At 47.5% G+C, this 14,424-nt stretch overlaps 1 protein-coding gene and 1 long non-coding RNA gene across 10 annotated transcripts in view; one reads left to right on the forward strand and one right to left on the reverse strand.

Annotated features, from left to right (window-relative positions):
* Positions 1-14,424, forward strand: part of RERE (arginine-glutamic acid dipeptide repeats) — a 416,914-nt gene that overhangs the window by 345,506 nt on the left and 56,984 nt on the right. For 6 of the 9 annotated variants that reach the window (XM_061382835.1, XM_061382834.1, XM_061382837.1 and 3 more), the window contains one exon: positions 14,335-14,415. In XM_061382835.1, coding sequence (XP_061238819.1) covers positions 14,335-14,415 — 81 coding nt within the window. Of the gene's footprint in view, positions 1-12,729; positions 12,981-13,173; positions 13,279-13,506; positions 13,639-14,334; positions 14,416-14,424 lie in introns of those variants that run through there. The other 3 variants (XM_061382841.1, XM_061382843.1, XM_061382842.1) reach the window with 3 other exon arrangements.
* On the reverse strand, positions 5,779-12,682 carry LOC133227836 (uncharacterized). Its single transcript, XR_009729969.1, has 2 exons — positions 12,591-12,682; positions 5,779-7,186 (listed from the first exon to the last, which is right to left on the reverse strand). It is a non-coding gene; the product is annotated as an uncharacterized LOC133227836 (long non-coding RNA).

Here is a 14,424-nt window from a genome sequence, read left to right on the forward strand (position 1 = left end):
AAACACTGCATCAGTCAGTTCCCAACGAGTTCTGGATGATGCAGAGTTTTCAGTGGGACTGTGATGTGAGGTGACTGAACTGATCCTGCCCCATAGGTGTTTACCATGTTGCATTAGACTTTCAGATTCAGACCTGGTACAGTCAGCCTTCCACACCTGCCGGTTGTGCATCAGTGGGTTCAGCCAACTGTAGGTCAAAAATATTCAGGGGAAAAAAATTCCAAACAACTTCCAAAAAGCAAAACTTGAATTTTCTGCACACTAGCAACTGTTAACATAGCACTTATATTGTATTACAAGTAATCTGGAGATGATTTAAAGTATAGGGGAGGACATGCATATGTTATGTGCAAATACTAGGCCATTTTCTATAAGGGACTCGAGTATCTGAGGATTTTGATATCCTGGAGGGTTCAGGAACCAGTCCTCTTAGGATGCTGAGGGACAGCTATATCCTCAGGCACTGTAAGTCAGCTTGCTGCTGCTGCTGCTGCTGCTAGGTTGCTTCAGTTGTGTCCGACTCTGCAACCCCATAGATGGCAGCCCACCAGGCTCCCTGGTCCCTAGGATTCTCCAGGCAAGAACACTGGAGTGGGTTGCCATTTGCTTCTCCAATGCATGAAGGTGAAAAGTGAAAGTGAAGTTGCTCAGTCATGTCCGACTCTTTGCAACCCCACAGATTGTAGCCTACCAGGCTCCTCCGTCCACGGGATTTTCCAGGCAGGAGTACTGGAGTGGGGTGCCATTGCCTTCTCCAGTAAGTCAGCTTACAGTCCAGCATTAGGGAATCGCCACCAACCTGCCCAGCCACCAGGGGGCGTGGTTCTTGAGGGTCACTGGCCTTCCTTGCCCTCCCTGTTCCACAGTGAGAAATCCATGTGAGAGGGAAAACTTCCGTCATCTCCAGATTGTGTTTCACAACAATTGAGAATGCTCTTGGTTTTATTATTAAGTAATGTGAGATTGCCTAGTTATGGTTTGGTTTGTTTCTTTTAACTTCTCAACATTCCTTATTTTCTTCCCGGAGCTTTCTGCACCAGCTGATTTGCTCCACGCACCAGGTCGCCTGACTGGAAACTGCAGAGCCATATTTAGGTCAGGTTCTCGCATGCCGCTGACTTTCCCTCATTTACAGTATCACATTTCTGTTGCCATACACTGTGTGATCTGGACCTCCCCACCGCTTTTTAACAATTAGTAATTGAGCAGGAAGTGTGTTTTTATTACAGTGGCCTTTTGATTTTGATTTTACAATCATGTAGTGTTTAGCAGAGAGCAGAGGTGGGGAAGTGGCCCTCTGAAACACATTTTTGACAGAGAGAAGTCTGTTGTTTCAGCCACTTGGCTATCTGTCAGCAGTTCTCAGACTTCCCCCTTGTGTTGGTTGCCTGGCAACCTGGGGCTGGAGCAATCAAACCGTGGCCAGTGCTTTTCCAAGCCCAGACTGGGAAATGATTTATTGGTGGAACGGTAAGAACAGTAAACCCAAGCCTCAGAAATGGATCTTATTTTTTTTTTCTTTCTTCTTTTTTAAACCAGGGGTTTATACAAACCACATCAAGAAAAAATATAAAAGAAAAAAATATCAGTTGGAAGGTTTAGTTGTAAAAATTTTTAAGCATAAAATTAAGGCCTATAGTGAACTTCTTCTGTGTCGGCATGTGTATAGGATGATATTTTTATTTAGTTGCACTATTACCCTTTGCTTTCTTTTATTGTACTGCAGCACCGAACATTTTACAATTAATGCTTTGGAGTGGGGCAGGGGGCATAAATTAGGATACTTGGGATGTCATTCTACCATGAGAAACCCAGCCCAGGCAATGTTTGTGGCCTGCCAGGGGTCATCTGTGAAGCCCTGATAGAATCAGGCTTGGAACCAGAGCCCACCTTGCCTGATGCCTGTGTCTGTATTGTTTGTCTTCTCATTGAATGCAGTGAGCATAAAATGTGGATCACTCTACTGCTTATTTTTTCAACATTAGCCAAAAACTCCGAAGACCCTGCATCAGTGTCTGCTGTGTTAGTGGGTCCTTAGATTTGTCCTCCTCTTCCTGGGTGTGGAAGTGATCCACACCAGGGAAAGCTGATGGAGTAGGACAAGTCAGTTCTGAACTTCAGGGGCTTCCTGCTTTCACCTTCTTTGCCCCTTCCCCCTCATTTCTAACTTTGTAGCTCTGAAAATTATCTCATGTTGATTAATGTTTGCTATAGAAGTGAGTTTTAGAGCTCTTTTTGATGGTTCTCCTTCATAAAGTCTCAAATACTTTCCAGTATTGCAAGTGAATGGAGAAGAAAATGGCAACCCAATCCAGTATTCTTGCCTAGAGAATCTTGTGGACGGTGGAGTCTGGTGGGCTGCTGTCCGTAGGGTCGCACAGAGTCGGATACAACTGCAGCGACTTAGCATGCATGCATGCATTGGAGAAGGAAATGGCATTCCACTTCAGTATTCTTGCCTGGAGAATCCCAGGGACAGAGGAGTCTGGTGGGCTGCCGTCTATGGGGTTGCACAGAGTCGACATGACTGAAGCGACTTAGCAGCAGCAGCAGCATTGCAAGTGAAGAATATGGGGGGAGGGGACAGAAGAGCCTCAGCCTGATTTAGCAGCCTAAGCATTTCCTAAGTATTTCTTTTTGTAAGATTTTAAGGAAACTTTGGAACTCAAACCTTACTCTGTTTACAGCCCAATGTACCCAACTGTGTAAGTAAATGTACTATTAGTGTGTTTGTGTTCCATGTAAACGGGGCTTCCCAAGTGGCGCAGTGTTAAAGAATCTGCCTGCTAATGCAGGAGACAGAAGACCTGGGTTTGATGCCTGGGTCAGGAAGATCCCCTGGAGTAGGAAATGGCTGCCCACTCCAGTATTCTTCCTTGGGAAATCCCATGGACAGAGGAGCCTGGCAGGCTACAGTCCATGGGGTTGCAGTGTCAGATGAGATTAAGTGCACATATGGGCACAGGCACACACACACACACACTCACATACACACATTCCTTGTAAATACACGGATTAAATCTGTGTGTGTAATTTACACACAGCTGTGTTCACACTCCCTTAACAGCAGTATTTGCAGCGAGAGTGAGGTATCATGGCAGCACTGTTCCGAACAAAACCAACAGAGCAGCCCTGGTGTGGGACCCTCTCTTGATGGCCTGTCTTGTGACAGGCTACCCTCATGGGATGGTATGAGACCAGAAGGTGCCTGTCCTAGACTGGTAGACTGGGATCTGCCTGCTGAGGAGTTTTGCCTTTTGTGATTGAAATACACTTCCTTTCCTCCTCCACCTCGTGCATTTCCTAAAGGATACTTGATTTTCCTCCGGATTTGGAGAGCATTTAAAGTGACCGAAGTTAGATACAGAATCCCAGCCCTTGTCATGTTACAGAGAAAGGGAGTCAAAGTCCAGGAGCTGCCTCCACGGCCCTGGAGCCAGATAGGGCCTCAGTTTCCTCTGTGTGGGAGTTGGGCAGAGGTGTGTTGTTACAGCTTCTGGATTTGATTGAGTTCTTCTGGAAGATGTTTCACCAAATTTGAGATAAGAGGCCAGTATGATTTCACATCATTTAGGACTGTGAGATATCATTGACCATAATCCTAACAATATATGTATTTTACTCCCTAGTAGAAAACTCTTAATGCTTTAGGCGCTTTAATGTTTTATCCAAAGGGAGGAGAGATCACTGGAGGCTCAGACTGTGGGTGACCATTGAATACTTGAAATGTACTAGCCTGAGTTGGTGCTGTTAGTGTAAAACACACACTAAATTTCACAGACCAAGTAAGAAAAACAGAATGTAAAATATTCCATCAGTCATTTGTATATTGATTACACATTGAAATGATAATGTTTTGGACATATTGTGTTAAAATGTATTATTTTACATGTTTCTTTTTGAAATATGCCTATTGGAAAGTGACAGTTACATACTTGGCTTTCGTGTGGCTCACATTCAGTTTTTATTGGGCAGCCATTGATCTAAATGCCTTTCATTATGATTTTTGCAAAGGATCTACTTCTTTGTTCTCCTGTAACTTGTAGACAAGCCACATTCCTTTCTTCAGTTGAATCATCTTTCCTGCTGTGCTGAGATCTACTTTGTTAAAGAAGGTGAACTTTTTAGTGACTTACTATTTATGAGCCACCTGACAAGGACATTTATGTGGGGAGTACGGTGATATGGTAGGGAGGAAGGAGTCGCTAATGCCCCTTTGGGTTTGTTCTTAGTGTTGGGTTATTTTTAATATGGGTGTAGCTGGGCAGCCATAATTGGTGAGAGGTATTTAGCTGGCGGTATTTCTACATCTGTTAATGCTGCTGCTTAACTAGCCAGTTCTCATTTGACTTGAAAGTGCATTGAAGCGTGCTGCTCTAATATTCACCCTGTGGCGATGCTTTGTTAGGCCCACAGTAATAAAAGGACTTCAGCTACTCAGCGTTATCATCGAGACTCAGAAGGTCACGTAGGCAGAGAGCAGGATGGCTCAGTGGCCTTTGCTCATGGGCACAGTAGCTGTGTAAACCAAACATGAGGTTCTTTTCCTGTTGGGCATGTGGTCTTTGAATAAAAAATGGAGTGACTTTTTTTTTTTTTTTGGTAATAGCTTTATTGAGATATAATTCACATACCTTACAATTCACTCATTTTAAATGGACAACTCTGTGGTTTCTAACATATTCACAGAGTTGTGCATCCATCACCAGAATCAAATTTAGAACATTTTCAGCAGCTCTAAAGGAAACTTCGTAGTTTTAGAAATCACTCCCCAGTCCTCCCAGGACTCTACCTCTTAGCAACCACTAATCTCCTTTCTGTCTCTCTGTTTGCCCATTCTGCATGTCTCATTTAAATAGAATCATATATTTGATTTGTTTTTCACCTAGCCTGATGTTTTCAAGGTTCATCCATGTTGTAGTATGTATCAGTATTTCATTCCTTTCTAAGGCCAGCTAATGTTCAATTGTTTGAATATTGTTGTCATTGTTTAGTCGCTAAGTCGTGTCCAACTCTTTTGCCAACCCATGGACTGTAGCCTTCCAGGCTGTTCTGTCCATGGGATTTCCCAGGTGAAAATACTGGAGTGGGTTGCCATTCCCTTCTCCAAAGAGTGACTTTTTTTTTTGACGTTTGTGATCAGCTGGGAAGGTTTCACGCAGAGGCATGTTGAAAAGGACACTGTGGGCTTCACTCTGGGTGCTGAACCAGCATCACAGAGTGGGCTGGTGTGGTTGTCTCTAGTGAGACTTGTACATTTAAATGGACAGGAAAGTTGGTGTCAAATCATTCTGTAAGTAGTAATTAGAGAGTTAGAAACTTAGCAGTGAGCACAGGTCAGGAGTCAAGCTGGAGGGCAAATGGCTGGAAAGTAAACAGCCTTGGAAGAAGGCGGAGCCAGCTCACTCCCAGTTGCATTTGTTTAGTCATCCAGCCAGTGATAGTGGTCACCTGCTTTGAGTGTCACGGGATGTTTGGGGTGCTGGGGATTCCCTCGTGTACTCAGTAGCCTGCATAGCTTGTCATGTCATGTCATGTCCTATGGCATTGTGAGCTAGGTGTTAACATAGCTCAGGTGTTAACACAGGGGAAGGTTATAGGACTGTAGGGCCTGTGGACTGTCTGAGGAAGTCTAATTGGAAGATGGTTTACTGGTTAATTTAATTAATAGTTGACTACCATTGAGGTTAAAGCTTTTAGTGGTTTTTGTAATGAATCTCGTATTGGTTTCCTACTCCTGCATAACAAATTACTCTCAACAATAAAGATCACCCCAACTTAAGACAAGAATGATCATTTATTATCCAGTTTCCAGGTAAGACAGTCGACAATGTATCATGCATTAACAGGGTCTCTTTTTGGAAGAATTTTAGCCATCCTTCTGTCTCTGTGTAGGAGAGAGGCTGCCTGCCTGACTGCAGCTCCCAGTGATGGAGAACTTGAGGCATCCACTTCTGAGAATTTACAGACAAATGGTACAAAGCCCCGACAATCATCTTACACCCAAGCATACAGAAGCCCGAAAGAGGCCTAGCGACCTAATCAGGGATGTAGTTATTTAGTGGCAGAGCCATGTACTCCAAGCCAAGGATTTCGGTGGGAAAATTTTTAACATGGATATACAACATTCAGTCTCTGACACTTTTGCTTCAGAGAGCAAGTGTGTCTAGGTATACAGGGTTCCCTGGTGGCTCGGATGGTAAAAAAAAACAAAATCCACCTGCAGTGCAGGAGATCTGGGTTCAGTTCCTGGGTTGGGAAGATCCCCTGGAGAATGAAACGGCAGCCCACTCCAGTATTCATGCCTGGCAAATCCCATGGACAGAGGAGCCTGTGGGCTAACATGTACAGTTTCCTTCAGAGGTTTTTTGTTTGTTTGTTTTTAAGAAAAGATAGATAATACCGTATCCATGGGGTTGCAAAGAGTCAGATACAACAACTTAGTGACTGAACAACAACAAATACCTTTTAATTTCTCTGATACATAGACATACAAGAAAATGTTTTCTGTACCTAGATTCCAAGTAATTAATCCTACTTCTAATTCTTATCTCTTTACTTCACCCTTCCTTATTAGCTATGGATTGGGGCAGGATATATACCAAAACTTGAGTTTCTTCATCTGTGGCATGGGCTCAGTTACCCTTGTGTTGGAGAGTGTATTGAGGAACTTCAAGGAGGATGCAGTCTGGGAGCCCCCAGTGTCCACGTTGAGACTGTGATGTCCTGAGAGAACGGAAGATGTTACTTGGAATAGAGAGCGTGGGTACTAGTCTGAGCTCAGGAAGAATGCCAGGTCTCGAGAGAGAGTTAAGAGTCATCAGTAAAAATATGGTTATTATTTTAAATTGTCCTATTTGCTGTTTTTCAACTATAACTAGTTGAATGGGACTTAACTAGTCATCCTGGAATACTGTGTATAAATTCAGAATGTACTTAGGAAATAGAGTCAGGAATCAGGAACAACATACTAGAAAGCTTGGGATGCCCACCTGGCTGGCTGGCATGTCTCCTCTCGGACACGTTGCTTCTGCAGCTGTTTACTGAAAACATCCTGCTTTACTCCAGTCACCCTTTCATTGATGTCTTAAATATCTTAAACCAAAACCCAGATGACACTTTTCAAAGCAGTATCAATAGTCTACCTCCAGCCAGAAGTGTGTCTTAGGTCTGGGGTGATGGGAACCTGTAACAGACAGGAGTATATGAATGAAATTCAATAGGTTCTTCTCATCTGGTGGTTAGTCAGTGAGAGCCATTGATGGACAGGTAGGTGTCGTGGAATACAGATGTTTTAAAGGCTTTGATTTCTTCCGGGCATCAGTGTTTTCTTTTCTCCCCTTACCCCTCCTTAACATAGGCCCACATTTAGGGACCATCTTCAGTTTTCTTCGGCCGCTCTCTGCCTTCAGGAGAGCAGTGACATCCTCTTCTTCCCCCTGCCTGGCTTGTGGGCTACACTTTTGTCTCTCTGTTGGGGGGAACTGTGGTTTGCTTACTTGCAGATCTGCCTGCTCTTCAGCCCTCTGAGAAGCAGCAAGTTATTAACATAAAATTTTATGCAGAAAGCGGGGCAGAGGAGAAGGAGCCATCTTCACAGTGGGACTCATTTTAATACCTACAGTGTTTTCCCAACAGTTACATAAGAGGACTGAGGAGAAGTCGCTGTTCAGAAGTCCCGGTGAGTTTCTGACTGTGATGCACTAGTTAAAATTCAGCAGCAGGAGTTAATTTTGAAAGCTCTCAGCCAGGGGTTAATGCCGAGGAATTGTCTTTTACCATTTCTGTAGCATCGCTCCTTTTCTCTGCCACAGACACAGGTCAGGTCCAGCAACCGGGACCAGCTGCATGGGGAGTTGGATACACACACAGGGGAGATGAGCACACACCTCATTCTTTGGCTTTATCCCCCCAGTACTCTTCTGTGTGCAATCCAATCTGATAGTAAGAAGAATTTTTTGGAGATAGGTAGGGCAAGTGTTTTTATGGCCAATTTAAAAGATGAACAAACCAAGACAAGACTAAACTAAGTTTGGAGACTATAGCCTTTACCTGTGCGTTCAGAGACCCGTGGGAAGCACTGAAAATCTTGAAGTGCACGTGCAGGCAGCAGGTGCCCATTCATCTTCCGGATCCACACCCTCTCTTGGACTCCATTCTCAGGCTTCACCCCATCCCTGAAGTTTCCCGATGGTTTACTTTTGTCACCCTTGATCCTCCTCCCCTGGTTCAAGGATTTGGTGACAGACATGTTTCCCCCCCCCTTATCTGTAAAATGGAGATATTAGGAGCCCCTGCTTCGCAAGGCTATTGTGATGCTTAAATGAGTCCCTATAGAGCCCTTCAGACAATGCCAGCTGTTGGCTGCCATCATTGTTGAATAGGGTGGTATCTCCGTACCCCTCTCACATCCTGACACAGAACAGTGACGCTGCCTGCCCTAGGCCAGCCCTGCGCGTGGGGGGATCAGCATCTGGACAGCCAGTAAGGCTGTCGTCGCCCGTGGGCACAGGGCTTGGGAGGCTCAGACCTGGGGCAGGCTCAGCAGTGATGAGTGGAACTTTTGAACTGGTTCCTTTATTGTAAGAGAGAACATTATCGCATTTGACCCAATTACGTTTATCCCTGTTAAGTTTCTTCCATTTCAAAAGTGGCTGTGCCTAAACAGCCATGTCATAATTTCCTCTCTGGAACAGAGGAGCAGACCAGATCTAGGGCTTCTAAGTTTGAATCTCATGTTCTTTCCATTCAACCAAAAATGAGAAATAGAACTCTCCAGATTCTACTAAAACCCAAATTTACTAAATACTGTGTTCAGGTAACTCACTTCTTTTAAAAGCCGAGAATTAAACGTTCTCGGTCAGGAACTTAAGGGGGCGTCCCCCCCCCGGTGGCTCAGTGGTAAAGAATCCGCCTATAATGCAAGAGACATGGGTTTGACCTTGGGTTGGGAAGATCCCCTGGAGGAGGGCATGGCAACCCACTCCAATATTCTTGCCTGGAGAATCCCCATGGACAGAGGATCCTGGCGGGCTACAGTCCATCAGATCATAAAAGAATTGGACACAACTTAGCAACTAAACAACAACCAGAGCTTATACGTAGTAACTTCTGATGGTGATATGAAATTTCAGCTCAGTAATAGAAAACTGTGGCAATGTGTCTAAAATCTGGAGTGTAAATCATTATGTAACATGACAGAAGTGCTAATGATCATACAACGGCAGTCACATCACAGTGTATAAACGTGTCAGATTAATGTGTTGTACACCTTGTAACAGGATGATGCATGTCAAAATATATTTCAGTAAACAATATAAAATCAAAATTGAAACACAGTCGCAAACTTAGTTGTAAAACAAAGCAAAGAACAAATTCCTTGCCATAAATAAACCTGTATTTATATTTGGATCTCATCTGGCTTTGGGGATTGAGACATAGAAGAGGACTTGTTCTGTGCTCTGAAGGAACATACCAGGTTGACTGGAAACAAACAGCACCAGAGAAATCAGGGCCAACAGCCCAAGAACCTCGGCTCATGGATATGTGAATGGCTGGACTGCAAGCCTGTGGCACATAAGCAGGGCTGCCTGGCACATGGGGCGGTGACCCAGCCACAGCGCCTGCCTGTTAAATGAACAGTCTTCGTTCTCGTTCACCTTTGACATCTTAGCATTCCAGCATCTATTCACCATCAGGGACAGAACAGCTAATGGAGAGGGATGTAACTGATGAGGCCGGTTGACTAGACCTTGAATTTAAGCACTGGAAATGTGGAATTTCAGCTCAACTGCTAGAATGCTGTTAAGAAGCAGACTGTGTCTGTGAACTTTCCTTTAGAGGCCTCTAGCACCTATAAGTCGATCACGTTAATTATGAAATTCAAATCTCAAAAGCTTCGAGGTCTTTATTTGCAGAGAGATGAGTTAATAGAGGGGAGACTGCAGCGTCAGTAGCCTGTTTAACATACTGACTGACCTATTCTAATCATTGACTGCTCTGAGTGGGTTGGCTTTGTTTCGATTTTAAAGGCTACTCTACATTTCTGGTAAACCACAAGGTAAAGGCTGGTCTCTGAGAAGCAGATGTTTTGTCAGTTCTGAGGCCTTGTGGCTTTCCATAGAGAAGTAACAGTACAGGCCACACGAAGCTTTTACTTCCTTTTTTTTAAAAAAAAAAGGGGCCAATGGTGCTTTGCGCTTGATAGCATAGTGCTTGATATACATTGACAGCAGTGGTCTGTGTTTACCACCAGATGTCAGATCCATATTTCTGGAAGTAGTTAGTTTGAAATGTCTATAAGACAAGTGTTCCCCGTGGGCTTGGACCATAGATTTAGCCTTAGAAATAGTGGTGAGAATCTTGGATGGTATTTAGAGCCAAAGGAACAGTGGAAATCGTATTGGGAGGGAGTTTAGAGAACAGGAACCCTGAAACAAAGCCTTGGGAAGACTCAGATTTCTAGAGGTTGAGTAGGGTTAGGGTTAAGGTGAAATGAGGAAAAAGAGCAGAGTTTGGTGTCATGGAACCAATAAAATAAAAACTCTGTTACCAAAGTTCAAAACGGACCATTTGGCACTGAACAGTCTGGTTCCACCGTGACCACCCTAGCTCAGACCCCTGTCATCTCATGGTTTCACTTGTGTATTAAACACTTGGGAGTTCCACCCGCCTAATGCTCTAGGGAGGCAGGGTGGTATAAGATTCCATTCCTGTCTTTTCAGAGCTTATAGACTATGAGTATACGAGCCTTTAGACAAATAAACACCAAGTGAATCATCAGGGAGATAGTTGGAGAAGTCTCATTTTGGAGTGGGAGGGGTTTGAGCTTAAGTTTGAGGTGAACTGGAGGTAGGCTGTGGAGAGAAGTATTAAAGGTACCGCAGTCAGAGCTCAGACTAGGATGGTGGCAGCGTTGGCTAGGTGGCATTAGTGGATGTCTGTGTGGTAAGGTAGGCTGGGGCGGGGTCCTGGTGCACCTGCATTTGAGAATGCAGGCCTAAGGGGTTAAACATCCCCCCTTTCCTGAAGAGGTCCAAGAGCTAGTTTTAGTGCTCAAGGGCATGATGGTACAGGACTCATGATGGAATATGTGGTCTTGGCAGAGCCTCGTAAGTGGCCTGATGGGAGAGATGGATTCATAGACTGGCACATAGGAAAGAAGGGGAAGGTTTTGGCCTGGGACTGGTGCTTGTATGGGTGGGAAAGGAGGGCATGGAAGACCTTTCTTTGGAAGAACAGCGAGGACTGGGTTTGATCTGGGGGGAAACAGGAAGGGCAGAGTCACAGATGATGGTGCCATGACTGAAAATGGATTCTCTGTAGACCCTTAGCCCTCTTTACCGAGACTGTGGCAGTGACGTGGGGCATGGATTTCAGAGCCCGGGTTTGGAATTCTGCCTTTACCGCAGAGGAGTTGGGTGACCTTGGTCTGCCTGCTTAACTGACAGTGCCTCAGCTTCCTTGTTGGTAAAATGGAGATGATAACAGTACTTCCTTGTAGGGTATAAGGACTCTGAGGCTCCAGGCACACAGTAGGTATTTAACAGCTATGTTCAGGAGATTATAACAAGTAGAAGACTTAGGGTCTGACCTCAAGTTTGTGGAAGCCCCTTCCCTGCTCTTCCCGATTCAGCCTTTCTCAGGTGCTCCTTCGCTTGGCCGACTTCTCCCAGCGAACCTGTTGTGTATCCTCTGGCATTGGGCCCTCCTTCAGATTGCATGACCCTGCCATTCTACCACCTCTTTCATGCCAGAGCCCACCTCAGCTTTCTGTAGACTCTGTCTGTTACCACTTCCCACTGTGCCCCTGTCTTTTCTGGAGGCCCTTCCCACCCTTCCACACCAGCAAATGCTCTGCTCTTCGAGATCTGACCTCAGTGACCATGACAGTCTGTCACTCCTCTCGGCTTCCTTGCAGCACTGGTGAGCTGCCATTCACTACTTCATGCTTGGCTTCCCTGAGACTCAGATCATTCTCTAATCTAATAACCTGGCACACATTTATCTTTCCTGCTAAAGATGAATTCATTTGAATAAAGGTCCATGACTGCCTGTTTGTTATTATTTTAAAAATTCCTCCCAGTGTTAGGTGCTCACTAAATACTCAACTCCTGAAAGTAGATTAAGAAGTTAATTCCGAAGGCTGAAGTTGAGTTCAGGTCATCCCAAGCTCACACTGGGTTCCCCCACCAGCCTCTCCAACTGCAGTGCAGCCAGTCTGTCCCTAAGGCCTGTCGCAAGCCACCCCACCCCTGGTGCAGTTGCTATCCAGTCTTCTCATGAAACGGTCACGCCGGCACTTCTCTGCTGGCCTCACAGTGGCCTAGAAGGCTCTGCAGCCTGGCCCTCTCCTGCCTCTTCAGTCTTATCTGTGGCACTGCACTTTGCACACCCTGTCCTCCTTGCAGTTCCCAGAATGTTCCCTGTGCCCTGCTGGCAGTCCCACTAGAGCCCACCGGCAGGCTGCTGCTTTTCCTGTCACTTCCTCTAAAACACCCACTGAGTGAGTGCTTCCTCCTCCTGGCCCCACCTCCAGCCCTTTGTTCCTCTGTGGCTTCTCTTTGGGGCCCAGAGATTGGTGTGTTTACCTGTTTGCCAACCTGGCTTCTTGAGGGCAGGCGGTCTCATTCCTCTCCAGATCCCAAAGGAGATCCTCTGCACTTAAGCCCAGGAGGCGTGCTGAGCATGCGGATGACACTTGTTTCAAGAAACAAGGGTCACTCTTCTTCAGACTAGAAAAGAGCTGGCTGCTTTCTTGTGCCTTGACAGATTGTTCCTTTTGAACTATACGAATTATGTTGAAAACTGACAGTGATGAGTCATATCTTAGAAAGGGGTGAAATCTGAAAATGCAGAGCCTCCAGGAATGGAGTAGGAGGTTGCAGATCGGTCTTGCAGGCCAAGTCTGGTTCTTCGCTGAATTTGCTCGGCTGGTCTCCACCGCGGGGAGTGGGAGGGACGCTCCTCCCGGTGGGCAGGTGATTTATTGGCTGGGAAGCTTCCGCGGTGACTTAGTTGTGAAACGGCGCCCTGCGAGGTGCCGGCTAACGCCTGGGCCGGAGGGATCGCGGGAGTCCTCGGGGCCAGCCCCCAGCTTCGCAGCCCGGGGGGCGACGGGCGTGCGCCGCTGACTCGGCCCACCCGGGGGAAGCCCAGGGACTGAGCGGCCCGGGAGGGGCCCCGAGCGCCCTCTCCTCGTGCCCGCCGCGGCGGGGAGGAAGTTTCCGTGCTCCGCCGCCCGGGTCGGATCCAGCTGTTTGGAAGGAAGAAACCAAGGTACTGCGCCGGGGCTCCGCGCGGAGCCTCGGGGCGGGGGCCAGAGCCGGGCCGGCGGGCGGCGCGGCGATCCAGGCCGCCTTTTGCAGCCGCCCGCGGCCGCGCCGGGCTCTGCGCGCCGCTCCGGCCTCCTCCCCCGGCGGCGGCGGCGGCCTCAGCCCCGCGCCCCCCGCGCCCCGCGCCGCGCGGCCCCGCCGCGGTCACACGCCGAGCCGCCCGGCCGCCTCCGCCCTGCGCTTTGTGGAGCACGAGCCGAGTGACAGGCGCGGCCTCGCCGCCGGGACCCGGAGCGCAGCCGGCCGCGGCCCCAGTACCTGTGGCTGCCGGCGTCGGGGCGCGGGACCCGGCTTCTCGCCCGAGGTGGGGGCCGGGGAGCCGGCAGGGCCCGACTGCGGCGGGGAGGGGCTGCTCGGGAGGAATGGGGCAAAGTGAAAGTCCCGGACCGCTGAGGAAATGAGGGGTAGGGGGGCCGGGAGGGGGCAGGGGTTCTGGTGGCTCGGTTTCTAGTGCCCAAGACGGCTGGGCAGGTCGGCGGGGTCCGGGGTCCGGGCCCCGGTGGTCTTCCGCCGCGCTGGTGAATTCCTGGGATTAACGAAAGGCCTTTTAACCCTCTAGAGTGCCCTTCTGGAGGAAAGTCTCCAGGTTTGGTTGTGTTTCCCTTTTCTGCTCGACAGTCTGGGAAGCTTCGTTCTCAGGTGGAGACCACTTGTGCTGCTTGATTAAGAAACCCGGAGCGTATTTATACCTCCGTTGTTTATACCTCCGCGGACCGCTGCGGAGACTGGAGGCACCCAGGGCATAGATCGCCTTTGGCCTCAGACACAGGATGTCCTCCTAGACCTGTCTGGTGTGCGGGACCGGGGACCGGATGGAGGCTGTCGGGGGCCTGCGGGGCAGGGGGTCCCAGCTGTGCCGCCGAAATATTCCCCCAGCGCAGTCAACATTCCCGCTCAGACTTCTTTGCGGTTGTTGTTCTACTGATTGCAGATTGCTTTGCTGACATCCTGTTTTGTTTTTGGTTTTTACATCCCATTTGTTGTTTCTTTTTTATCACAGAAACGCTTCGTTAAGGGGCTTAGGCAGTACGGCAAGAACTTCTTCAGAATTAGAAAGGAGCTGCTTCCCAATAAGGAAACAGTGAGTACA

Source organism: Bos javanicus, chromosome 16, assembly GCF_032452875.1.
Source record: "Bos javanicus breed banteng chromosome 16, ARS-OSU_banteng_1.0, whole genome shotgun sequence".
Classification (NCBI taxonomy): Eukaryota; Metazoa; Chordata; class Mammalia; order Artiodactyla; family Bovidae; genus Bos; species Bos javanicus.